Raw genomic sequence first — 26,941 nt, 5'->3', positions numbered from 1 at the left:
GAGGTTGCGGTGAGCCGAGATCGCGCCATTGCACTCCAGCCTGGGTAACAAGAGCGAAACTGTCTCAAAAAAAAAAAAAAAAAAAAAAAAAAAGCTGGGCACGGTTGGCTCATGCCTGTAATCCCAGCACTTTGCGAGGCCAAGGCCGGCAGATCACTAGAGGTCAGGAGTTCGAGACCAGCCTGGCCAACATGGTAAGATTGCCTCTACTAAAAATACAAAAAATTAGCAGGGTGTGATGGGGTGTACCTGTAATCCCAGCCACTCGGGAGGCAGAGGTTGCAGTGAGCGGAGATCCTGCCACTGCACTACACCCTGGGCGACAGAGTGAGGCTCCGTTTCAAAAAAAAAAAAACACCAAAAACAAATTTACATTCTACCAGGGAATGAGGCTCCAGTGAGGGAAAATAGGCTAGGAGAGGGCGGCTGGAGGTGGGTAAAAAAGAGGGAAAAAGGGATTAACAAATAGGGATGGCGGGGCAGAGTGGCTCACGCCTGTAATCCTGGAACTTTGGGAGGCCAAGGTAGGCGAATCACTTGAGTTCATTAGCTTGAGACCAGCCTGGCCAACATGGTGAAACCCTGTCTCTATTAAAAATACAAAAATTAGCTGGGTGTGGTGGCACGCACCTGTAGTCCCAGCTACTCGGGAGGCTGAGGCAGGGGAATCGCTTGAACCCGGGAGGCGGCGGTTGCAGTGAGCCGAGATTGCAACCACTGGACTCCAGCGTGGCGACAGCGAGACTCCGTCTCGAACAACAACAGAAAACCAAATAGGGATTAACGGAGAGAAGCAGGCATAATCCGGAGCAGGCGAAGCCTTGGGGCCACGCCCGAGAGGTGTTTGTGTTTTACTTTCAGCAGTTCAGAGCCCATGATGGCCAGGTTACCCAATTGTGGACTTCCTTGACCACTTAATTGGGCAAATGCAACCCTCACCTTCTCTCTCTCCTTTCTCTCCATTTAGCGGGTCACGTAGCCAGCAGGGCTTTCTTAGCCTATCAGGACACCTGGGGCCTGCGTCATTCAGTCAGTCACCTATCTGGTGGTCACATCTGCCCCTGGGGTCATCCCTTTCCTGGGCCACCTCGGCCCATCTGGACCTGTCAGTCCTCGAGCTCCCGCAGGCCCCTCGGCTCGCCAGGTCGCCTCAGTGCCACGCCTCCCTGGCCCGCGATTCGGCCTGCACGTTACGCTTTGTTCCCAGAAGCAGGTTTTCAAAACGCCGCTCCCTGTCGGCTCCAGCTGTTTTCCTGCCAGCGCGGGGAGACCCGGCCGTCGCAGCGCCCCCAGCGGCGCGCTGCGGCCCAGGAAGGGAGTGCCCACCGCCGGCGCCTCTTCAGCCTCCTCCCGGAACGCGGGAGCGGGCGGGAGCAGCGCCCACCCAGAACTTCGCGACCGTGCTCCTGATTGGCTGCGACGTGTGACGTCACTGGGAGGGCCCCGGCGGCTGCCGGGAGCCGAGGCCCCGCGCGTGCGCGGACGGAGAGCGCTGAGCGTAGGGGGAGGTGGCTGCCGCTTCTCCCGCGTCCGCCATTTTGTTGCTGTGGCTATAGGGAACGATCTGGGCAAAACCATCCCCGAGGCGCTACGCTCCTTCGAGTTCGGTGCCTCGTGTGACGGCAGGGGTCGGTGAAGACCCGTGGAGCTCCGGCGCCAGCGCGTTCCAGGTCGGGAGTCAGTGGAGGCACCCCTGGGACCCCGAGCAGCCCTTAGAGCCCCGCGGTGGCCTCCGCTGCGGCTTGCATTTGCCTACCCCGAACCCCCGGCTCTGCCCTGCATTCCCTGGCGGCTCTCTCCGTGAGGCGGCCTCGGAGCAGGCGGGCGGCGGCGGAGGATGTTGCGGGCCCGGAGCCGAGAGGAAAGTGCTGGCCCAGCCCTCTGAGCGAGCCTCGAGGTGTGCGAGAGGCCGCCCTTCCTCGGCCCCAAAGCCGTCTGCCGTCTGCCGGGCTAAGGCGTGCAGAGCAGGCGAGAACAGCCGCCGCCCCGACCGCCGCAGAGCCCCTGGCCCGGCACCATGTCCTCCGCCAGGTTCGACTCCTCGGACCGCTCTGCCTGGTACATGGGGCCGGTGTCTCGCCAGGAGGCGCAGACCCGGCTCCAGGGCCAGCGCCACGGTATGTTCCTCGTCCGCGACTCTTCCACCTGCCCTGGGGACTATGTGCTCTCGGTGTCCGAGAACTCGCGGGTCTCCCACTACATCATCAACTCGCTGCCCAACCGTCGTTTTAAGATCGGGGACCAGGAGTTTGACCATTTGCCGGCCCTGCTGGAGTTTTACAAGATCCACTACCTGGACACCACCACGCTCATCGAGCCGGCGCCCAGGTACGCGAGCGCCCGCCGCGACCACGGTCGAGAACCGAGTCGGTCGAAGAGTGTTTGTATAGGGGGGTGGGGCGCGCTTGAACCCCTATTCCCCCATTCTGAACCAGATTATTTTTCAGAAGGCCTTCCGAACGGAAGGCTAGTGTCAGGATCTGGGTCACTGCTTCAGAAGATGCGTGGTTTTTTTTTTTTCCTCACAAGCCTGTTTCTCAGTGTGAAGAGGATGCGTTTTACATGTTTAACGTGGTTGCCTAGCTAAAACGCACGCTTTTTGCCTTTCGTTACTTTCTCTGGCTGTAATGCTGATGCAGGGATTTGTTGGTTTTTCTAAAAACCCGTTTTTTTGTTTTTTTTTGAGACGGAGTCCCGCTCTGTCGCCAAGGCTGGAGTGTAGTGGCGCGATCTCAGCTCACTGCAGCCTCCGCCTCCGCCCCCTGGGTTCGAGCGAGTCTCCTGCCTCGGCCTCCGGAGTAGCTGGGACTACAGACACTTGACACCACGCCCGGCTCATTTTTTAATTTTTGGTAGAGACGGGGTTTCACCGTGTTAGACCACCAGGATGGTCTCGATTTCCGCACCTCGTGATCCGCCCGCCTCGGCCTCCGAAAGCCAGAATTACAGGCGTGAGCCACCGTGCCCGGCCATAAAACCGTTTTTAAGCCATAGACTTCTTTGCGAATCTGAAGATAGCCCAGCACTCCACCCCCTACCCCCCACCCCCGCCAAATGCACATAAACACAAGTTTGCACACCATCCCAGGTTCTTATACTCCCTCTAGATCCCTGAACTCCAGGTCAGGAACTCCAGGACTGCAATGTTTGGAACAGTCGACCAAATGAAAATACGTTAGCATTTAGAAACAAAAAAAACTCTAACCGAAATAGCAACTGTATATTGTTACCGTGGTGTCAAATTTGAAGCAGGCCATACACCACCACTTTTATAGTATGTTAATTACAAAGATGAGAGAAGGTGCATTGGCTTCAGCGAGGATTTTTTTTGGAAAATTTATTTCATATTTTCTCCCGAATGACCATTAGTAGGCCAGAGATCAGTCTAGTTAATTTCCAAGGTGGAATTAGGCTAGAATGTTGTTAAGGAAAATTTTTAAATGACAGTTGTATCCTAGTTCAATTTTAGACATGATTTTTGTGTTAAGTCTAATGACTTAATGTATTTTAAAATTAACGCAAAGTAACCAGGCATTCTCTTTTTCAAGTGAAATGCATTATTTTAATTGATTAGTTGCTTTAATTTGCCTTAAGTATTTTAGCAGAGATTTGTTTTTATTGTTTTTATTCTGTAACACTTTAATTATCAGTTGTTTCTTTTATTTAAATTATGCCAAATTTGAGTTGAAAAGTTGCCTAGAATTTTTAAAGTAACAAACTGGCCAGTTCATTTCTTAAACATCTATTTTAAAAGGACGGGGTGTTGATACAGTTTTTCCAGGGCTAGATGTTTATGACTTTATGGATTTGTCGACAGGATATTACTCTAACCTTTAAACATTAAAAGCTATTATAATTAAGGACACCAACTGTTTGCATAGGGGGTAGAGAGAAAAAAGAAAGCCATGACAGTATAATGACTATAAGATTAACTACTGAACTAGACTTTAAAAGTGGGGAGAAAGTGGTTATAAATCAAATACTGTATAACAAAGACCGGGACACCAAGAATCTGATTGGTGAAACCTGCAGTTCCTGGCAGATGCTGGTAGTTGCAGTCAACTTTGAGTACAATATTCCAATGTAAGGAGTTGAAGGGAATCTTAGAACCCACTGTAGTGAGATTTGTAATATGGAATAAATTATTCCTCTCATTTGTGAGAGTGAATTATATAATTAATACCAGACATTCATTAAGCCATGCATGTGCTTACATTGAGGTGATGAGTACTAGTATGGCTGTTTGAGAAAAATGAGTGAATGGTCAGGTGCGGTGGCTCACACCTGTAATCCCAGCACTTTGAGAGGCCGAGACAGGCAGATAACAAGGTCAGGAGTTTAAGACCAGCCTGGCCAACATGGTGAAACCCTGTCTTTACTAAAAATACAAAAAATTAGCTAAGCATAGAGGCTGAGGCAGGAGAATTGCTTGAACCCAGGGTGCTAAAGTAAGCCGAGATTGCCACTGCACTCCAGCCCGGTGTGGGGGAGAACAGAGTGAGACTTCGTCACAAAAAAACAAACAAACTCCTTCACAAAAAAACAAACAAAAAAAGTGAGTTAATGGCTTGAATCTCCTTCTAGAGGGAGGAAAAGGAGTATGCTGCTTCTCTCTATCCCCAGAATCACCTTCAGATTTTCCATTCATGCATATGTCTTCTTAGATAACAAGCATGTAATTCTGTCTTTGTCTGCCTTTCTCATTCCCCTTTTACTCCTGGCCTGCTCACTATTCCCTGGTATCGATCCTTCCTTTCTTGTACCTTTGTACCTTTGCTCCAGCTGTTGGCTCTTCATTGACTGCCTTAACTACACCCCCCTCTCCATCTGTTGAAATCCTTCTGTTGTTCAGTCCCCTCACAGATAATGGGGCCTTACCCTGACCCTCCTCCTCACATTCAGCTTTTGTTTCTTCTTCCCTGTGCCCTCTGCCTCAGGTCTATTGCTTTAATTTAGTTTTTCATTTTCCTAGGTATCTCTGAAGGAGATCACCATGCTGGCTGAGTTAGAACCTGAATGGATTTACTTTGTTATAATGAATCTTTGAATTGCCACTCCCAAGCCTGGTTTTCATGCCTTAGGTTTGACATGTTATTAGTCTTTTATAGAAAGCTAGTAGCTGCTAGAGCCTTGGCCAAACGGAAAACTCAGTGTAATCCTTCTTCACAACTCAGGCAAGATAAATTTAGGCTTTTTAGGCCTCAAAACTGAGCTTTTAAAGCCAGAGTTTCATGCCACTTGGCTAGTATTTTTGGTTGATCTTGCATAAAGTTTGTAACAATATTGTCCTCAAAATTTAAGGACTGGTGGCTTACATTATTATAATCTGATCCTTTTTATGGGAATGTTTCTTTTTTTTTTAACCTGGGTGCAAGTGGGTTAAGGCTGAAAAGGGCATTAGTCTATTGGAATGTTTCATAATTTTTAATTTTATATTTTTATTCGAGTGTTTATAAAAGAATTATAACCCCAGTGAAGGTACTGGAAGAGATGTGTGACAGACATAGTTTCTCCCTATGGAGCTTATAGTTTAGTGGAGGAGATAGACTGAAAAGTAGAAAAGTAAAGTAAGATTAATAAATGCTGTACAGGAAATAAAGCAAGGCTGAAGGAATATAACAGGAGGGACCTACCTGGGGTGGTGTAGTCAGAGAAAGCATGAAGGTAAGAGGGGAGAGAAGAACCCAGCCTAGGCAAGACTTGACTTGAGAGGAGGGGGGAAGAGCCTTCCTTATTAAGGCAAAAGCTTATGAACTTGTTCTGAGGTGAGAAAGACCATTGTGTTGGGAGTGTGTTTCTTTTTTTTTTTTTTGAGACGGAGTTTCGCTCTTGTTACCCAGGCTGGAGTGCAATGGCGCGATCTCGGCTCACCGCAACCTCCGCCTCCCGGGTTCAGGCAATTCTCCTTCCTCAGCCTCCTGAGTAGCTGGGATTACAGGCATGCGCCGCCACGCCCAGCTAGTTTTTTTGTATTTTTTTTAGTAGAGACGGGGTTTCACCATGTTGACCAGGATGATCTCGATCTTTCGACCTCGTGATCCACCCGCCTCGGCCTCCCAAAGTTGCTGGGATTACAGGCTTGAGCCACCACGCCGGCCTGGGAGTGTGTTTCTTAAAGGAGAAAGGGGGACATATAAAATGGGTTGGGAGATAAAGATCATGGTCAGGAATTTGATTTTTATTTAAAGTGCTGTGGGCTCCATGGAAGGAATTTGAGGCAGGGAAGTGACCTGGGGCTATTACTGTAATCTAGGCACAAAGTGATGACTAATAGTAACAGTGGAGCTGTGACTTGGAGATTCCTATTTTGGAGATAAAATTGATTTGCTGATGGGTGGGGATGATGGGAAGGGGAAGAAGGGGTGATTTGGTATATTTCTAACTATTTGTCTTTTGCGTTTTTATCTTTAACTGCTTTTTATATTTGTGGTATTTCTTTTCTCTCTCTCTTTTTTTTTTTTAAATTTTTAGAGACAGGGTTTCACCATGTTGGCCAGGCTGGTCTTGAACCCCTGACCTCAAGTGATCCACCTGCCTGGGCCTCCCAAAGTACTGGGATTACAGGTGTGAACCATGGGACCTAGCCTAGCTCTGGTGTTTTTTATTTAATAGGGGCCATTTTCGCTTTAATAACAGAATGCTTCAGAAGATAGCTTGCTTTGTTTGATATTTTCTATTTCTAGCTTATGTAGATGAATTCAGGCTATGAAGAAAAATTAGAAGAAATAAAATTGATTGAGACCATCTTGGCCAAAAATGGTGAAACCCCGTCTCTACTAAAAATACAAAAAAAATTAGCCGGATGTGGTGGCACATGCCTGTAATCCCAGCTACTTGGGAGGCTGAGACAGGAGAATTGCTTGAACCCAGGAGGCAGAGGTTGCAGTGAGCCGAGAATGCGCCATTGCACTCCAGCCTGGGCAACAAGAGTGAAACTCCGTCTCAAAAAAAAAAAAAAAAAAAAAAAGAAATAAAATTGGCCAGGTGCGGTGGCACATGTCTGTAATCCCAGCACTTTGGGAGGCTGAGGTGGGCAGTTCACAGGATCAGGAGTTCGAGACCAGCCTGGCAAACATAGTGAAACCCCATCTCTACTAAAAATATGCAAATTACCTGGGCATGGTGTTTTGCACCTGTAGTCACAGCTACTTGGGAGGCTGAGGCAGGAGAATCATTTGAACCCGGGAGGCGGAGGTCGTGGTGAGCCATTGCACCCCTTGCACTCTAGCCTTGGGCAACAGAGCAAGATTCTGTCTCAAAAGAAAAAAAAAAAGAAATAAGAAATAAGATTTTACCAATAAAAACTAAGGGAAGTTGGCCCTTCAAGAAAATTATGTGGGCCGGGCGCGGTGGCTCAAGCCTGTAATCCCAGCACTTTGGGAGGCCGAGGAGGGTGGCTCACGAGGTCAGGAGATCGAGACCAATGTGGTCAACATGGTGAAACCCCGTCTCTACTAAAAATACGAAAAATTAGCTGGGCATGGTGGCACGTGCCTGTAATCCCAGCTACTCAGGAGGCTGAGGCAGGAGAATTGCCTGAACCCAGGAGGCGGAGGTTGCGGTGAGCCGGGATCGCGCCATTGCACTCCAGCCTGGGTAACAAGAGCAAAACTCCGTCTCAAAAAAAAAAAAAAAAAAAAAAGAAAATTATGTGTTTTGCTCAACAGACTTTAAGCATTGAATGTACCTGGTACTATGGAACCAACATTGAATCAGACAGCCCTATCATCCTTCTGAGGAGCTTACTGGTTACTAAAAAAACATTTTAAAGGTCAGCTGTGCTCAGTGGCTCATGCCTGTAATCCTGGCACTATGGGAGGTTAATGGATGAGGATCGCTAGAGCCCAGGAGCTTGAGACCAGTCCTGGCAACATAGTGAGACCCTGTCCTTACTAAAAGTTAAAAAGTTAGCCAAGCATGGTGTTGTGCGCCTTTAAGTCCCAGCTACTTGGGAGACTAAAGTGGAAGGATTGCTTGAGTATGTTAGGTCGAGGCTGCAGTGAACTGTGATTGTGCCACTGCACTCCAGCCTAAGTGATAGAGCCAGAGCTGGTCTCAAAAAATAAATGAATGAATGAATGTAAGTATGTATATATTTAATTTCCATGCATGATAAAGTAGCTGTGGAAAAACCAAGAAAGGGTCCTTAGTCAAACCTTAGAGCCCAGAAGAGGAGCCTCACACACCTGTGAATCGGAAGCCAAGCCCTGAAGGGACAGGAGGAAATGAGAGGCGTAGTTGTGTCTCCGCCTTACATCCCCTGTTCTAAATATTTAGAAACTCAAATCCAGACTTTCATAATTCAGAATACAGGGGAAGGACTGTCAGTAATTTTAATCAACATAGAATTCAGCACTGTGAATAAACCCCTTTGCATTTCTCCTGACCAGTAGTTAAAGTCATGTGAATTTGATTGAGATAAAATACAGGAACACAGCCAGGTGTGCTGGCTCACGCCTGTAATCCTAGCACCTTGGGAGACTGAGGTGGGTGGATTGCCTGAGCTCAGGAGTTTGAGACCAGCCTGGGCAATACCATGAAACCCCATCTCTGCTAAAATACAAAAAATTAGCCAGGCATGGCAGCATGCGCTTGTAATCCCAGCTACTTGGGAGGCTAAGGCAGCAAAATCACTTGAACCTGGGAGGTGGCGATTGTAGTAAGCTGAGATAGCACCACTGCACTCCAGACTTGGCGATAGAGTGAGACTCCATCTCTTAAAAAAAAAAAAAAGTCGGGCGTGGTGGCTCATGCCTGTAATCCCAGCACTTTGGGAGGCAGAGGCAGAGGCGGGTGGATCACGAGGTCAACAGATCGAGACCATCCTGGTCAATGTGGTGAAACCCTGTCTCTACTAAAAATACAAAAAATTAGCTGGGCATGGTGGCGCATGCCTGTAGACCCAGCTGCTCAGGAGGCTGAGGCAGGAGAATTGCCTGAACCCAGGAGGCGGAGGTTGCGGTGAGCTGAGATCGCGCCATTGCACTCCAGCGTGGGTAACAAGAGCGAAACTCCGTCTCAAAAAAAAAAGGAACACTCATGCTGAAAATGGAGTCTTATCCAGTTAAGAGTTGTATTCTCGGCCGGGCGCGGTGGCTCAAGCCTGTAATCCCAGCACTTTGGGAGGCCGAGGCGGGTGGATCACAAGGTCGAGAGATCGAGACCATCCTGGTCAACATGGTGAAACCCCGTCTCTACTAAAAATACAAAAAAAATTAGCTGGGCATGGTGGCACATGCCTGTAATCCCAGCTACTCAGGAGGCTGAGGAAGGAGAATTGCCTGAACCCGGGAGGCGGAGGTTGCGGTGAGCCGAGATCGCGCCATTGCACTCCAGCCTGGGTAACAAGAGCGAAACTCCGTCTCAAAAAAAAAAAAAAAAAAAAAAAAAAAAAAAAAAAAAAGAGTTGTATTCTCATGGAAAGTACTGTAGCCATTCAAATTGTGACTTTTCTCTTAAGACTCAAATCCACAGAATTGTGACCTAAATTTTTCCTTTTGATTTAAATGATTAGACTAGATTATATCTGTTTTTTTTTTTTTTTTTCCTCTTGAGACTGAATCTTGCTTTGGCACCCAGGCTGGAGTGCAGTGGTGTGATCTCGGCTCACTGCAACCTCCGCCTCCCAGGTTCAAGCAATTCTCCTGCTTCATCCTCCCTAGTAGCTGGGATTACAGGCGTCTGCCACCACACCCAGCTAATTTTGTATTTTTGGTAGAGTTGGGGTTTCACCATGTTGGCCAGGTTGGTCTGAAACTTACGATACTGTAATCCACCCGCCTTTGCCTCCCAAAGTGCTAGGATTACAGACGTGAGCCATCACGCCCGGGTAGACGAGATTGTTTCTAAAGGTCTTTAAGACTAAAATATTTTAATTCTGGGTTGGGCGTGGTCAGGAGACCAGCCTGGACAACGTCGCGAAACCCCATTTCTAAAAATGCAAAAATTAACCAGGCATGGTGGCAGGTGCCTGTAGTCCTAGCTACTTGGGAGGCTGCAGCAGGAGAATCACTTGGAGGCAGATGTGCTGTGAGCTGAGATCGCACCACTGCACTCCAGTCTGGGCAACAGAGCAAGACTTTGGAAACAGTCTCAGGGGAAAAAAAAAACCCCAAAAACATTTTAATTCTTTTAGGTAAGTAAAAGGGAGCACAGCCTATTAGTTGGGAGTTCAGATTAACCTAAGCTGACTGAGTCTGAGCTAAAATCATAACAAGTTAGGTGGGGCCACTGGGCACATAGCAACTCACCTGGAATGAATGTCAGAAGAGGCTTCAAAGGCACACTGAGTGCCATTCAAATTCTGTCACACCAATTGTGTGACAGAATTAAACCAGAGTTAGGCAGTTCAAATACCTGAGCTTTTGTGCTTTCATAAACAAAAAATGAGGGAAATAGGAAAGGGAAAGTTCTTTGATATATGGAGGCCTGCTGTATACCAAAGCTCACTGCTAAACTCTAGGTATCTTATGGAAGTAAACCATGTTTTTGTTTTTTTTGTCTTTGAGAAGCTTGGTCTGTTGAAAAAATTAAAATAGAATGCCATGACAGCTTACAACCAAAAGTAATCAACTAAGGGGTGGGGAAAGGCTTAAAAGAGGAGATGCCCTTCAACTGATTCTTGAAGGATAAGAACAAGTATACGAGGTAGAAGAGGTGGTGGCAGTGCCTGCTGGTAAAGACACAGTTATGATTAATGTGAATGATGGACAGGAAGCTAGGAAGGAAAGATAAGGCTAATTTGTAAAGGACCCCCCCCCGTGCCTTGTAAATGAGTTGAACAGTGGGAGCCATCTAAAGTTTTTAAAAAAGAGAACTGTCAAATTTTAGAGGAGAACTGATCAGTTTTGCTTTTGAGAAACTGCTTTGGGTGGGGAGAGATCTGAAGGACTAATGAAGGGCTGTTAACTAGAAAGGGACCCTGAGAAGCTGAGCCCAGATCAAATGCCATAGGAATGTAAAGTGGCACATAGAAGGTGAGGGAAGAGGTATGATGACTTCAGAGAGGATTGAGTGATCCCTTTGAGAGAAGAAAAAGGGATTAGGGTGGAGGGGTGATTCTTTTCAATAGTAAGAATCTTTCTTTGAGGTACCTGCTGGAAGCCAGGTGTATTTAGCAATCTGATGGGTTTGTTACTGTGAAGAGAGGTAAGGGCTGAATACACAGAATCTTAGCTTAGACGGGATCACCCAGAGTGAACAGACAGAACAGGAATAAGTAGAGGAAGGGAAGCTGTGGAAGGAGAGGCAGCTACAAGCATAGGAGGAGAGCCATTAGTGATGGCCTGAAAGCCCAGGGACAGAAGGGAGGGGACCTTGGCATGAAAAGCTGCTCAGTGGTGAAAATGGTGGTTACCTGAAGTTGTTTCATTAGAGAAGTGCTTAGCTAATCTTGGAATTGATTTTTTTTTTTTGAGACAGAGTCTCGCTCTGTTGCCCGGGCTGGAGTGCAGTGGCACACAGTCTTGGCTTACTGCAACTTCTACCTCCTGGGTTCAATTAGTTCTCCTTCCTCAGCCTCTTCAGTAGCTGGAATAATAGCCCCCCCCCCTCCGCCACCCACCACCCCTGGCTAAATTTTTGTATTTTTAGTAGAGACAGGGTTTCACTACATTGGATCAGGCTGGTCTCAAACTCCTGACCTCAGGTGATCCGCCCGCCTCTGCCTCCCAAAGTGCTGGGATTACAGGCATGAGCCACTACGCCCAGTTGGAATTGATTCTTCTACTGGTGTTTTTTTTTTTTTTTTTTTAACTGCGAATTATTTCCATAGAAAAGAGTAAGGTGGGCTGGGCACAGTGGCTCACACCTGTAATTCTAGCACTTTGGGAGGCCAAGGTGGGTGGATCACGAGGTCAGGAGTTCAAGACCAGCCTGTCTCAACATGGTGAAACCCTGTCTCTACTAAAAATACAAAAAAATTAGCTGAGCATGGTGGCGTGTGCCTGTAATCCCACCTACTCAGGAGAATGAGGCAGGGGAATTGCTTGAATCTGGTAGGAGATGGTTGCAGTGAGCTGAGATCGTACCACTGCACTCCAGCCTATGCTATAGAGCAAGACTTGTCTCAAAAAAAAAAAAAAAAAAGACAAAGAGTAAGGCAGCCAGGCACGGTGGATCACTTGAGGTCAGGAATTCGAGACCAGCCTGGCCAACGTCATAAAACCCTGTTTCGTTCTACTAAAATTACAAAAAAAAAAAAAAAAAAAAAATTAGTCGGGTGTGGTGGTGGGCTTCTATAATCTCTGCTACTTGGGAAGCTGAGGTAGAATTGTTTGAACCTGGGAGGTGAAGGTTGCAGTGAGCCGAGATTGGGCCACTGCACTCCAATCTGGGTAGAGAGAGAGAGACTCCATCTCAAAAAAAAAAAAAAAAAAAAAAAAAAAGAGTAGGCCAGGTGCGGTGGCTCAAGCCTGTAATCCCAGCACTTTGGGAGGCCGAGGCGAGTGGATCACTGGGTCAAGAGATCGAGACCATCCTGGTCAACATGGTGAAACCCTGTCTCTACTAAAAATACAAAACATTAGCTGGGCATGGTGGCGCGTACCTGTAATCCCAGCTACTCAGGAGGTTTAGGCAGGAGAATTGCCTGAACCCAGGAGGCGGAGGTTGCGGTGAGCCGAAATCGCGCCATTGCACTGCAGCCTGGGTCACAAGAGCGAAACTCCATCTCAAAAAAAAAAAAAAAAAAGAGTAAGGCTGGGCACAGTGGTTTACACCTGTAATCCCAATACTTTGGGAGGCCGAGGCAGGTGGATCACTTGCGCTCAGGAGTTTGAGACCAGTCTGGCCAACATATGAAATCCCATCTCTATTAAAAAGTACAAAATTAACCAGGTGGTGGCAGGCCCCTGCAATTCTAGCTACTGGGGAGGCTTAGGCACAAGAATTGCTTGAACCCGGGAGGTGGAGGTTGCAGTGAGCTGAAATCATGCCATTGCACTGCAGCCTGTGTGAAGAGTGAGACTCTTTCTCAAAAAGAAAAGAAAAGTATATGTAAGCTGGGCATGGTGGCATGCACCTATAGTCCCAATTACTGAGAGGACTGAGGTAGGAGGATTGCTTGAGCCCAGGAGTTCAAGACAAGCCTGGGCAACATAAACCCCCATCTCTACAAAAAATTAAAGGTTAGCTGGGAATGGTGGCTCGAACCTGTAGTCCCAGCTACATAGGAGGCTAAGGTGGGAGGGTAACTTGAGCCTGGGAGGTCAAGGCTGTAGTGAGCCATGACTATACCACTGTACTCCAGCCTGGGCCACAGAGCCAGATGCTGTCTCAAAAACAAAACTATTACCCCTTAAAAAAAAAAAAAATTGGCCAGGCACTTTGGCCTAGCCTATAATCCCAGGAGTTTGGGAGGCCAAGGTGGGAGGATCACTTGAGTTCAGCAGTTCAAGACTAGCCTGGACAACATGGCAAGCTCCTGTTTCTACAAAAATTAACTGGATGTGGTGGCATGCACCTGTAGTCCCAGCTATGCAGGAGGTTGAGGTGGGAGGATAGCTTGAGCCTGGGAGGTTGAGGCTGCAGTGAGCCGTGATTGTGCCTTTGCACTCCAGCCTGGGCAACAGAGCGAGATTTCATCTCCAAAAAAAAAAAATAAATATATTACCAGCACCTTGGAAACTTTTTTTCCAGTTGATTATTGGGTTTTTCAGTGTGCGTAAGAAGATTTTAAGCTTAGAATGTATTAAAACTTGATTTAAAGATGTTTTGTAAGCCGGGCGCGGTGGCTCAAGCCTGTAATCCCAGCACTTTGGGAGGCCGAGGCGGGTGGATCACGAGGTCAAGAGTTCGAGACCATCCTGGTCAACATGGTGAAACCCCGTCTCTACCAAAAATACAAAAAATTAGCTGGGCATGGTGGCACGTGCCTGTAATCCCAGCTATTCAGGAGGCTGAGGCAGGAGAATTGCTTGAACCCAGGAGGCGGAGGTTGCGGTAAGCCGAGATCGCGCCATTGCACTCCTGCCTGGGTAACAAGAGCGAAACTCTGTCTCAAAAAAAAAAAAAAAAAAAGATGTTTTGTATATGGTTTATATATGAAACTGATAATGCTTTTAACCAAAAGAGCAGAGAGATTCATTATCATCAGATAAGAAAAGTCAGTTATGAATTAGTTGTTGGGAGCTTTGCTGCTCAAAGTGTGCAGTGGACAGGAGGCAGAAAGTGAGAAGCATGGGTCAAGAGTATTTGGATGGGCTTGAAAATCCCTTTCTGTTTTAAAGGGAAGTTCGGGGAGTGTGCTGTTTTCAATCTTGCTCAAAGAACAAACTGAAATAATTGAGAAGCAATACATTTTTCTGATGACTATGCTTCATATTTCTTTAGTCAGTGGGGTCTAATGGAAAGGCTAAGATATTGGACATGAAGCAACATGTATTTATCTCTTTAGTGGAACTAATGTTTAATTTTCAGGGGAGTTTGATGAATAAATTAGTTTGAGAATATGGACAGAGGACTTGGAATTTATGTCAGGGTATGACTGGTGAGATTGATTTGGTATCAAATTTATGAATATTTCTGCAGATAGTAACACAGGAAATGAGCCCCAAGGTCACTGTAGCAGTATAGTAGCGGAGGGGAGTAGAAACTGTCTTTATCAAATTTGTACAGACACATACCCCTCACCAGAGAAGCAAAGAAGTTGAAAAGTACACTTTGCCTCCCTAACACAGGAATTTAGAGCAGGGATCAGCAAACTGTTGAGTGAAGGGTCAGATTGTAAATATTTTCAGCTTTGCCACAGGGTCTCTGTCCAACTACTCAACTATGCCCTTGTAGCGAAAAAGTCATAGACAATACATAAATGAACAGGCTCAGCTATTTTTTTAAAAATTGAAACGGAGTCTTGCTCTCTTTGGTCTCATTTGCAAAATGGGGTCTCAAAAAAACAAAACAAAACCACCATCTAGCTCACAGAGTTGACGTATGAAATAATGTCTTCAAAGACCGTAAACCTTGCCTATCGCAGATAATGAGTATGAGCTCTGATTTATTAGTTTGTTTGTTTATTTATTTACTTACTTATTTTTGGGATGGAGTCTTGCTCTGTTGCCAGGCTGGAGTGCAGTAGCACAATCTTGGCTCGCCACAACTTCCACCTCCTGGGTTCAAGCGATTCTCCTGCCCCAGCCTCCCAAATAGGTGGGATTACAGGCATATGCCACCATGCCTGGCTAATTTTCGTATTTGTAATAGAGATGGGGTTTCACCATGTTGCTCAGGGTGATCTCAATCTCTTGACCTCATGATCTGCCCTCCTCGGGCTCCTAAAGTGCTGGGATTATTGGCGTGAGCCACCGTGCCTGGCCCGGTATGAGCTCTTTATTGTTATTCCTGCTCCCACTACTCTTGCTATTCATTTATTATTATTATTATTTATTTATTTATTTATTTTTGAGACAGTCTTGCTCTGTTGCCCAGGCTGGAGTGCAATGGTACAGTCATAGCTCACTGTAGCTTCTAACTCCTGGGTTCAAGTAATGCTCCTGCCTCAGCCTCTTGAGCAGACTACGGCCCGCGGCCCCCCTGAGGCCCCCTGAGGCCATTTATCTGGCCCCCTGCCACACTTCAGGAAGGGGCACTTCTTTCATTGGTGGTCAGTGAGAGGAGCACAGTATGTGGCCCCCTGTGTAAAAAGTTTGGGGACGCCTGCTCTTGAGTATCTGAGACCACAGTTGTGCACCACCATGCCTGGCTAATTTTTTGTCTTTTTAGTAGAAACAGAGTTTTGCTGCTTTGGACAGGTGGGTCTCCAAGTGATCTGGCCTCTGTGGCCTCCCAAAGTGCGGGAATTTAAGGTCGTTACTGTTTTTAGTGTGGCAAGCCTATAAGCCCTTTTTGTTCCTTTTTTTTAGAGGGGTCAGAGACAGAGGCCTTTCTCATTTTCTGGGTGTCCAGGGAAGTATGCAGGATGTAAAGCATAGATTAAGAGTGGGAGGAAGAGTGTGTGGTGGTTGTGACAAGGGTCCAAAGGAAGGCAGCTTCCGAACTTGCTCAAGATTTTAAAAATTTAAACAAGGTATCTCTATATAAACAAAAGGTTTCTGTAAAACAGAGATGAAGTGTGTGTATGTGTGTGTACTTGTAATTTGAAAAGACATACTTAGGATAATATCTTTTGGGACAGTGCAGGCTGCAAAAATTACAACATGACAACTTTCTTAACTACTAAGAATATAAAAAGGAAAATAAGGCCAGGAGTGGTAGCTCACACCTGTAATCCCAGCACTATGGGAGGCTAAGGCTGGTGGGTGGATCAGATCAGGCCAGGAATTTGAGACCAACCTGGCCAACATGGCAAAAACGATCTCTACTAAAAATACAAAATTTAGCTGGGTATAGTGTTGCGTATCTGTAATCTCAGCTACTCAGGAGGCTGGGGCAGAAGAATCACTTCAACCCAGGAGGCAGAGGCTGCAGTGAGCTGAGATTGCTCCACTGTACTCCAGACTGGGTGACAGAGCAAGATTCTGTCTCAAAAAAAAAAAAAAAAAAAAGAGAGACTGAGCGTGGTGGCTCACACCTGTAATCCCAGCACTTTGGGAGGCTGAGGTGGGTGGATCACTTGAGGTCTGGAGTTTGAGACCAGCCTGGCCAACATGGTGAAACCCTGTCACTACTAAAAATACAAAAAAAACCGGCCAGGCGCCGTGGCTCACGCCTGTAATCCTAGCACTTTGGGAGGCCAAGGTGGGTGGGTCACCTGAGGTCAGGAGTTCAAGACCAGCCTGGCCATCATGGTGAAACCCCATCTTTAAAAAAAAAAAAAAAAATTAGCTGGGCGTGGTGGCAGATGCCTGTAATTGCATCTACTTGGGAGGCTGAAGCAGGAGAATCACTTGAACCCGGGAGGTGAGGTTGTAGTGAGCTAGCTATGATTGCGCCATTGCACTCCAGCCTGGGCAACAAGAGCAAAAGTCCGTCTCAAAAAAAAAAAAATTATAGAGGAGAGTGGTTTGTTAAGTTTGACAACCACTGGCTTAGAGTAAGATTTTTCTCTTAATATTCTTTCTCTCTCAAGGTATCCAAGCCCACCAATGGGATCTGTCTCAGCACCCAGCCTGCCTACAGCAGAGGAAAACCTGGAATATGTACGGACTCTGTATGATTTTCCTGGAAATGATGCAGAAGACTTGCCCTTTAAAAAGGGTGAGATCCTAGTGATAATAGAGAAGCCTGAAGAACAGTGGTGGAGTGCCCGGAACAAGGATGGCCGGGTTGGGATGATTCCTGTCCCTTACGTCGAAAAGCTTGTGAGATCCTCACCACATGGAAAGCATGGAAATAGGAATTCCAACAGTTATGGGATCCCAGAACCTGCTCATGCGTACGCCCAACCTCAGACCACAACTCCTATACCTGCAGTTTCTGGTTCTCCTGGGGCAGCAATCACCCCTTTGCCATCGACTCAGAATGGACCTGTCTTTGCGAAAGCAATCCAGAAAAGAGTACCCTGTGCTTATGACAAGACTGCCTTGGCATTAGAGGTAAAGTCTGTTCAGACTAGCTTTTTGTTTCCTTTGACACTTGGTTTTCTTTTTTTGTTTGTTTGTTTTTGTTTTTGACACTTGGTTTTCATTTTTAGTTTTAGTGTCTGCTCATTTAAGCTTATATTCATGGAATTAGAGCACTGTATGATTTTGGAAGATGTGCACTGTTAGCATTTCATTTTAAAATTTTTCATTTTGTTTTGTTTTTGACATGGAGTCTCACTCTGTTGCCCAGGTTGGAGTGCAGTGGTGCAATCTTGGCTCACCGCAATCTGCCTCCTGGGTTCAAACGATTCTTCTGCCTCAGCTTCTCAAGTAGCTGGGAATACAGGCATCTGCCACCATGCCTGGCTAATTTTAGTATTTTTAGTAGAGACTGGGTTTCACTATGTTGGCCAGGATGGTCTCGATCTCTTGACCTTGATTAGAGGCGTGAGCCACTGTGTCCAGCCTAAATTTTTTTTATAGAAACGAGGTCTCCCTTTGTCGCCCAGGCTGATCTCAAGGTCCTGGCCTTGAGTAATCCTGCTACCTTGGCCTCCCAAAGTGCTGGGATTACAGATGTAAGCCACCATGCCTGGCCCACTGTTAGTGTTTCAAAGCCTGTTTTGTTCTTTCCTCTTCCTTGTTTCTCCCAAATTCTTAGCCTGCTTGCTGTTTTTTGTTCCCAAAGCCTAATAGATTTAGTTTTCATAATAGTTATTAGTTTCATAATTTAGTTGGTTTTTTTTCCAGTAAGGAAAGATAATAATTAAGGAAGACCCATGACACACAGTCACTTGTATGGTTCTGTATTTATTTCTTTTTTTTTTTCTGAGACAGAGTCTCACTTTGTCGCCCAGGCTGGAGTGCAGTGGCGTGATCTCGACTCACTGCAACCTCTGTCTCCCAGGTTCAAGCAATTTTTCTACCTTAGCCTTTCCAGTAGCGGGGCAACAGGTGTGTGTCACCATGCCCGGCTAAGTTTACTTTTAGTAGAGTTGGGGTTTCACCATGTTGGAAAGGCTGGTCTCGAACCCCTGACCTCATGATCCACCTGCCTCGGCCTCCCAAAGTGCTGGGATTACAGGTGAGCTACCATGCCTGGCCAGTTCTGTATTTCAAACATTGGAATTAGTTGAGAAATATGAATAAATGTCTTAGAATTTCTCTTGAGCTAGGTAGAGGACTGACTTTTTTTTTTTGAGATGGAGTCTCACTCTGTCACCGAGGCTGGATGGAGCACAGTGCTCTCGGCTCACTGCAACCTCCACCTCCTGGGTTCAAGTGATATTCCTGCTTCAGCCTCCCGAGTAGCTGGGATTACAGGCACCTGCCACCATGCCCGGTGAATTTTTCTATTCTTAGTAGAGACAGGGTTTCATCATGTTGGCCAGGCTCTTGAACTCCTGATCTCAGGTGATCCACCCACCTCAGCCTCGAAAAGTGCTGGGATTTCAGGGGTCAGCCACTGCACTTGACCAACCAAGTCATTTTCTTCCTTTTTTTTTTTTTTTTTTTTTTTTGAGACAGAGTCTTGCTCTGTTGCCCAGGCTGGAGTGCAGTGATGTGATCTCAGCTCACTGTACCCTCTGCCTCCTGGGTTCAAGCAGCTCTCCTGCCTCAGCCTCCTGAGTAGCTGGGATTACAGGTGTGCGCGACTACACCAGGCTAATTTTTTTTTGTATTTTTAGTAGAGATGAGATTTCACCATGTTGGTCAGTCTGGTCTTGATCTCCTGACCTCAAGTGATCCACCCGCCTCAGCCTCCCAAAGTGCTGGTATTACAGGTGTGAGCCACTGCACCTGGCCAAGTCTTTTTCTTCTAACTAAACATTAACTGACTCTTTAAAAAGTCTTTCTCAGCCAGGACTGGTGGCTCATGCCTGTAGTTCCAGCCCTTAGGGAGGCTGAGACCAGTGGATGACTGGAGGTCGGGAGTTTGAGACAAGCCTGGCCAACACGATGAAACCATCTCTACCAAAAAATATAAAAATTAGCTAGATGTGGTGGCATGCACCTGTAGCCCCAGCTAATCGGGAGACCGAGGTGGGATAATTGCTTGAACCCAGGAGTCAGGTTTCAGTTAGCCAAGATTGTGTGAGCAACAAAGTGAGACCCTATCTCAAAGAAAGGGGCGGGGTGGGGGGGGCGGGGAGATAAACCCTAAGTGCATTTCAGAAGGATGAAGTAAGGGAGCCAGTTGCTTAAAAAGAAAAAAACAACCTGATGACCAGTCAGCCTGCCCACAGATGAAATAATTGGTTCATGAGTATTTTTCCATAGGTTGTCCTGAATTATTCCTTTTTTTTTTTTTTTTTTTTTTAAGTTTTGAGGTAGAGTTTCGCTGGAGTGCAATAGTGTCGTCTTGGCTCACCGCAACCTTCAGCCCCTTGGGTTCAAGCGATTCTCCTGCCTCATCCTCTGGAGTAGCTGGGATTACAGGCATGCGCCACCATGTCCAGATAATTTTTTGTATTTTTAGTAGAGACAGGGTTCCTCCATGTTGGTCAGGCTGGTAATGAACGCCCACTCCCAACCTCAGGTGATGCGCCTGCCTTAAGCTCCCAGAGTGCTGGGATTACAGGTGTGAGCCACTGTGCCCGGTCTTCAATTTTTCTTTGGGCCAGACTAGTATCTGAATGAGCTGAAGGTTTGTTTTAGTGTTTGGTTTTTGTCTCCCTCTCATCTTGGCTGTAAAAAGGAGCATCTGAGGCTGTGGCTGGGGTCAGGGACTGCGGCCCTGGGTCTGAGGAGGACACCTCCACAGATGGAAATGGTGGCTGAGCAGGTCTTCCAGCCTTTTTTCTGTGTTTCCTTCCTTTCTGTCCTTCCTTTCCTTCAGATGGAGTCTCATTCTGTTGCACAAGCTGGAGTGCAGTTGGCATGATCTCAGCCCACTGCAACCTTCACCTCCTGGGCTCAAGTGATTCTCTTGCCTTAGCCTCCCGAGTAGTTGGGATTCCAGGTGCCCACCACCACACCCAGCTAATTTTTCTACTTTTAGTAGAGACAGGGTGGTTTCACTATGTTGGCCAGGCCAATCTCAAACCCCTCGCCTCCAGTGATCTGCCGGCCTCAGCTTCCCAAAGTGCTGGGATTAGTGAGCCACAGTGTCTGGCCAAGCCTTTTAGCTTTCTCACCCCGACACAGACCTGCCTAAGCACAGATGCATGCCTCTGGTCTGGTCTGCACTCCAGCACCTTAGAATAACACAGGGTACTCCAGGCTGTTAATACCCTGTAGCATGCATTGTGTTTTCAGCTTTTTGAGGCATTTTCACATCTTTCATAGCATAGGATTGGGGAGCTAGGAGTCAGAGTGGGTGTAACTCGTGTGTGTTTGGCAGCTGATCATTGAGAACCTTGAAGGTCAAGGCTCCCAGTCAGAATTTCAGGTACCTGCCTGTTTATCTCTGGCGCTAGGATATGTGTTTTAGAAAGCTGTGTCTTGTGTGCATGTGTGTGTTTCATTGGAGCGAGTACTGGGAAGTTGTAGGGAGGAACATCAGGTATTGTTAGAGGGATCACTTAGAACTTGGTGAGTGGGTGGGTAGGTAGGTGCCTAAGACAGGCCAGGAGTAGGAGGAAGGAAGCCTGCTTAATGATTGTGTTTTTTAAGGTAACCTACATACTTGGCCATTACACAGGTCCTGGTCTGTCAGGTGTCCCCCCACTACGCCCCAGGGGGTTCTCCACACCTGAGCCTCATGACACTAACCTAGCTCCTTGAGCTTCAGCAAAGGCTTTGTTTGGTGCTTGACTGAGAGAATATAAATAGGACCTGAGAAATAGACTTTTACCAGATTCCATTTAATGGTATTTTGCTTTCTGTATATTTAAATGAGACTTTAGGCTATAGCATAGGTAAATTTTTTGTTTTGTTTTTGAGACTGAGTCTGTTGCTCAGGCTGGAGTGCAGTGGCGCAGCCTCTGCTCACTGCAACCTCTGCTTCACAGGTTCAAATGATTCTTGTGGCTCAGCCTCCTGAGTAGCTGGGGTAAATATTTTTATGATTGTTATCCTCTAAAACTATTATTAGGATAGTGGTGCCTGTTTGATCTTGTTAAAAACAACTCTTGGGAATTTTGCAATTAGGTTACTAGGAAAAGTATTAAAATTAAAATGAGAAACAGACAAGTAGGACAAAATGTGCCAATAATTGAAACTTCGTTATTCCCCTTGATAGTATTACAGATAACGATGAAGGCTTAGGTGACTTTATTCCTTAAATTATTTTACAAGTTATTTTTAAAAAATAAAACTTGGTTTTCAAAAGAGTATTCCTGCAAGTAAAGAGATATTTTAAAACCAGTCTGTGTTTAGCCATTTTCTTCTCTTGCTGACTTTTCTGCAAGAAGAGAATTGATCCTGAGATTTGATTTGAAGGGGAACACTTGGTATCTGTAAGGTGAATTGAGCTTGTGTGATGAGACTGAGTCATTGGGTAGCTGTAGATAGGTGAGCATTGCTGGGCAAAGGGCAAAAGTGACAGAAGACAGGGCAGTGGACTGTTGCCCTGTCACAGAGGGCTATGCTGAGGAGATTAACAATTTTCTTGCATTGCCTTGATTTGAGACATGAAACAGCCAGTTTCTCACAGCTAACAGAAGGTCAGGTTTGCAGGCAATTTCTTTTTATTTATTAGTTTTTAAAATTTAGAGCAAATGCTTTACTCTGGTTTAATATTCTCATTCATTTGCATTCCACTATGCTTTTCTGACTAAAAAGAAAGGGAAGAATGATCTTAGTATCTTTAGAGTTGTGCTTAACCCTGGATACACACACCTATGAATATTTGGTGTATGAAAATTTGTATTTAAGTGTCTAACTGCAGCCTTTTCCGTGCATTTCCCCCATGTTATGGCGTAAGAAAGCAAGTGGTGACATGAGCTGGGGATCTGTGGGAATTGAGTTCAGTTGAACAGATTGTGTGGAAGAAAAACAGTTTCTCAGGCTACGAGTGAGACTTAAAGTGATTGGGATGGAATTCATATACATCAAGCAGAAAGACAGGTTGTATTGATACCTTAGGTCATTTAGTCTAATCTTACCTTCCCAATGCTTTTAGCCCTCTTTGGAGTCTTAACTCCATGGCCCTCCAGTCTCGACTTGGATGTCTCCAAAAAATTTATTTCAACTGAAGTTTATTGAGTGCCTTTTATGTGACAGGCTAGGAACTTAGGAGACAGTAGTGAACAAAACAAAGATGTCTTTACTTGTGGAACGTCTAGAACATAACAGTTTCATGAGGTGGTGTGTCTCATGTTGAATGGCTTTGGTAGCTGACACGTCTTGCGTTCTGGCTCTCTGCTAGGGAGAAATAAGCCACAGCCAGTCCTCTTCCTGTGTTTGCCTAGCCCAGTGTGTGAACTTAAGTGCGTGGCCCCACAGTTGTCCTTGTTGAGTTGTTTTGTTGTTGTTAGTTTGGTTTTTATTGGTCTTGTCATACGATCTGTGTGCATCTCTGAATCTTTTCTTTCTCTCTCTCTTTTTTTTTTATGGAGACAAAGTCTCACTCTCGTCTCCTAAGCTGGAGTGAAATGATGTGATCTCGGCTCACTGCAGTCTCCGCCTCCGGGGTTCAAGGGATTTCACTGTCTCCGCCTCCCAAGTAACTGGGATGACAGGCACCTGCCACTACACCTGGCTAATTTTAGTATTTTTAGTAGAGACAGGGTTTCACCATGTTGGACAGGCTGGTCTCGAACTCCTGACCTCAGGCGATCCACTTTCCTTGGCCTCCCATAATGCTGAGATTACAGGCGTGAGCTGCTGCGCCCGGCCTCTGAATCTTTTAAAATTCTGATCATGTCATCTAGCATATTCATTACCCTCTTCAGTTTCCTAACTGCAGGTTTTGTAAAAGCACCAACCAGATCTTTGTACTAAGATCCTTCTATGTGGCCTCTCCAGGTCTGCCTCCTTATCTGTAAAAAGACAGTGAGATTGATCTGGTTTGACTTGTTCTTGGTGAGCTAATGCTGCTTCCAGATGCTCTACGTCCCATTCTAAATTCTCACAAACCATCTGTTAGCTAATCGCATCCAGAATTTTGTCTGGGTTTCATTTCAAGCTCAATGTTTTACATTTTATGGAATTTGCCATCTTTGTTTTGACAAAAACCGAGAGACTTGACCCTTCCTAAGTTTTCCAATGTCCTATGGTATAATTTCTCTATGACAGGAGACTAGCCTTAGACTCTTATTCCTTCTTGCCAGTGTGTTTGGTCAGCTCTTGCATACCTGTCATTTTCCACATAAAAACACCCTTTCATCTTTGGTGCTTTTTTTTTTTTTTTGGCATTTTTTTCTTGGTGATGCACAGAGTTCTTTGAGCTTACTGGAATCCTCCTCCATCCTTCTGTTTTTGACATTGTTTTGGTTGTCCTTCACAGCATCTCAGTTTTACTCTGTTTCTTAAGTACCAAAAGTACTTTTTTTCCTTGATTACACTACCTTGCGAAAGTATGAATCTGGCCGGGCGCGGTGGCTCAAGCCTGTAATCCCAGCACTTTGGGAGGCCGAGGTGGGTGGATCACGAGGTCGAGAGATCGAGACCATCCTGGTCAACATGGTGAAACCCCGTCTCTACTAAAAATACAAAAAATTAGCTGGGCATGGTGGCGCGTGCCTGTAATCCCAGCTACTCAGGAGGCTGAGGCAGGAGAATTGCTTGAACCCAGGAGGCGGAGGTTGCGGTGAGCCAAGATTGCGCCATTGCACTCCAGCCTGGGTAACAAGAGCTAAACTCCGTCTCAAAACAAACAAAGTATGAATCTTCAGAAAGTCCTTTAGAATTTTAGAAGATTCTTGTATTTTAAAATATTTATTTCCTTCTAGTATATCGTATTCTCATTGGGCTGCTAATCAGAATATATATATATATATTTTTTTTTTTTTTTTTTTTGAGATGGAGTTTTGCTCTTGTTACCCAGGCTGGAGTGCAATGGTGCGATCTTGACTCACTGCAACCTCCGCCTCCTGGGTTCAGGCAGTTCTGCCTCAGCCTGCTGAGTAGCTGGGATTACAGGCCCACGCTGCCATGCCCAGCAAAATTTTTTTTTTTTGAGACGGAGTTTCGCTCTTGTTACCCAGGCTGGAGTGCAATGGCGCGATCTCGGCTCACCGCAACCTCCGCCTCCTGGGTTCAGGCAATTCTCCTGCCTCAGCCTCCTCAGTAGCTGGGATTACAGGCACACACCAGCATGCCCAGCTAATTTTTTATATTTTTAGTAGAGACGGGGTTTCACCACGTTGACCAGGATGGTCTCTATCTCTTGACCTCGTGATCCACCCACCTTGGCCTCCCAAAGTGCTGGGATTACAGGCTTGCGCCACCGCGCCCAGCCCTTTTTTTTTTTTTTTTTTTTGAGACGCAGTCTTGCTCTCGCTCAGGCTAGGGTGCAGTGGTGCGATCTCGGCTCACTGCAACCTCCGCCTCCTGGGTTCAAGCAGTTCTCTACCTCAGCCTCTTGAGTAGCTGGGATTGCAGGCTCCTGATACCATGCCTGGCTAATTTTTGTATTTTTAGTAGAGACTAAAATGTCCTAGCATGGGAGTGGGGGTTCACCATATTGACCAGGCTAGTCTTAAACTCCTGACATTGTGATTCACCTCCCTCTGCCTCCCAGACTGTTGGGATTACAAGTATGAGCCACTGTGCCCGGCCCAGAAAAAAATATTGTTAAAAAGTTTTTTTTCAGGCCGGGCGCGGTGGCTCAAGCCTGTAATCCCAGCACTTTGGGAGGCCGAGGCGGGTGGATCACAAGGTCGAGAGATCGAGACCAACCTGGTCAACATGGTGAAACCCCGTCTCTACTAAAAATACTAAAAATTAGCTGGGCATGGTGGCGTGTGCCTGTAATCCCAGCTACTCAGGAGGCTGAGGCAGGAGAATTGCCTGAACCCAGGAGGCGGAGGTTGCGGTGAGCCGAGATCGCGCCATTGCACTCCAGCCTGGGCAACAAGAGCGAAACTCCGTCTCAAGAAAAAAAAAAGAAAAAAAAAAAAAAAAAAGTTTTTTTTCTTCTTTCCTAATGTAAATTAGGTGAGAATGCCATGGAATTGGGGCCCTGGTGTGATTCAGGCAGGGCCTGCCCCATCGTGGTCATTATGCTGACCTCAGTTTTCTGTGATAGCTGTTGAGTGAGAAGAACCATCAGCTAGGGATTCACAGAGAGAGGAGTTTATTCTCATGACTGCTCCCACAGTAAGAGCTTGAGGTTTATGTAATTTGCCAACAGTCTACTTCTGCCTGTGAATTTACTACTAGGTACCTGATAAAAGTAAAGTCAACAATATTTGTCCTTTGGGTCTGAATTATTTCATTTGGTACAATGTTTTTTTTTTTTTTTTTTTTTTGAGACGGAGTTTCGCTCTTGTTACCCAGGCTGGAGTGCAATGGCGCTATCTCGGCTCACCGCAACCTCCGCCTCCTGGGTTCAAGCAATTCTCCTGCCCCAGCCTCCTGAGTAGCTGGGGTTACAGGCACGCACCACCATGCCCAGCTAATTTTTTGTATTTTTAGTAGAGACGGGGTTTCACCATGTTGACCAGGATGGTCTCGATCTCTCGACCTTGTGATCCACCCGCCTCGGCCTCCCAAAGTGCTGGGATTACAGGCTTGAGCCACCGCGCCCGGCCTCATTTGGTACAATGTTTTTAGAATTTATCCAGGTTGTAGCATATATCAAAACTTCATTCCTTGTCCCAGCATGGGGTGGCTCACACCTGTAATCCCAGTGCTTTGAGAGGCCGAGGTGGGAAGATCAATTGAGGCAAGGCGTTTGAGACAACCTGGGCAACATAGACCCCCATTTTATAGGAGATTAAAGACCTCATTCCTTTTGGGCTGAATAATATTCCATTTTTTGTGTATATATCACATTTTGGTAATCCATTTATCTCTTGGTGGATACTTGAGTTGTTTTCATTTTTTCTTTTGGCTAACATGAATAATGCTGTAGTGGACACTGACACAAATGTTTCAGTTCCTGCTTTCAGTTATGTTGGGTACTTATCTTGGAGTGGATTTCTGTGTCACATGGGTAATTCTGGGGTTTTTTGGTTTTGTGTGTCTTTTTTTTTTTTAGGAGACAGATTCTTGCTCTGTTGCCCAGGCTGGGGTGCAGTGGCACAGTCTCGGCTCACTGCAACCTCCACCTCCTGGGTTCAAGCAGTTCTCCTGCCTCAGCCTCCAGAATAGCTGGGATTACCGGCATGCGCCACACACCTGATATTTGTATTTTTTAGTGGAGATGGGGTTTTGCCATGTTAGCCAGGCTAATCTCGAACTCCTGACCTCAACTGATCCGCCCACCTCGGCCTTCCAAAGTGCTGGGATTACAGGCCTGAGCCACAGCGCTCGGCCTGTGTTTAGCTTTTTGAGGAACTGTCAAACTGTTTTCCATAGCAGCTGTACCATATGGCATTCCAACCAGCAGTATATAAGGGTTCTTCCCCAAC

General features: G+C 46.2%; 1 protein-coding gene across 1 annotated transcript in view; it reads left to right on the top strand.

Annotated features, from left to right (window-relative positions):
* The first annotated feature begins 1,470 nt into the window (after positions 1-1,470).
* CRKL (CRK like proto-oncogene, adaptor protein) overlaps positions 1,471-26,941 on the top strand; it is a 38,824-nt gene continuing 13,353 nt past the window's right edge. Inside the window, exons 1-2 of the mRNA XM_003942649.4 lie at positions 1,471-2,328; positions 17,027-17,492. Of these exons, the coding sequence (XP_003942698.1) occupies positions 2,018-2,328; positions 17,027-17,492 (777 nt within the window). The 5' untranslated portion in view covers positions 1,471-2,017. The remainder of the gene's footprint in view (positions 2,329-17,026; positions 17,493-26,941) is intronic.

Source organism: Saimiri boliviensis, chromosome 21 (genome assembly GCF_048565385.1).
Source record: "Saimiri boliviensis isolate mSaiBol1 chromosome 21, mSaiBol1.pri, whole genome shotgun sequence".
NCBI classification, from domain to species: Eukaryota; Metazoa; Chordata; class Mammalia; order Primates; family Cebidae; genus Saimiri; species Saimiri boliviensis.
Note: the sequence above shows the minus strand (reverse complement) of the source record. Positions and strands in the feature narration are given on the sequence as shown.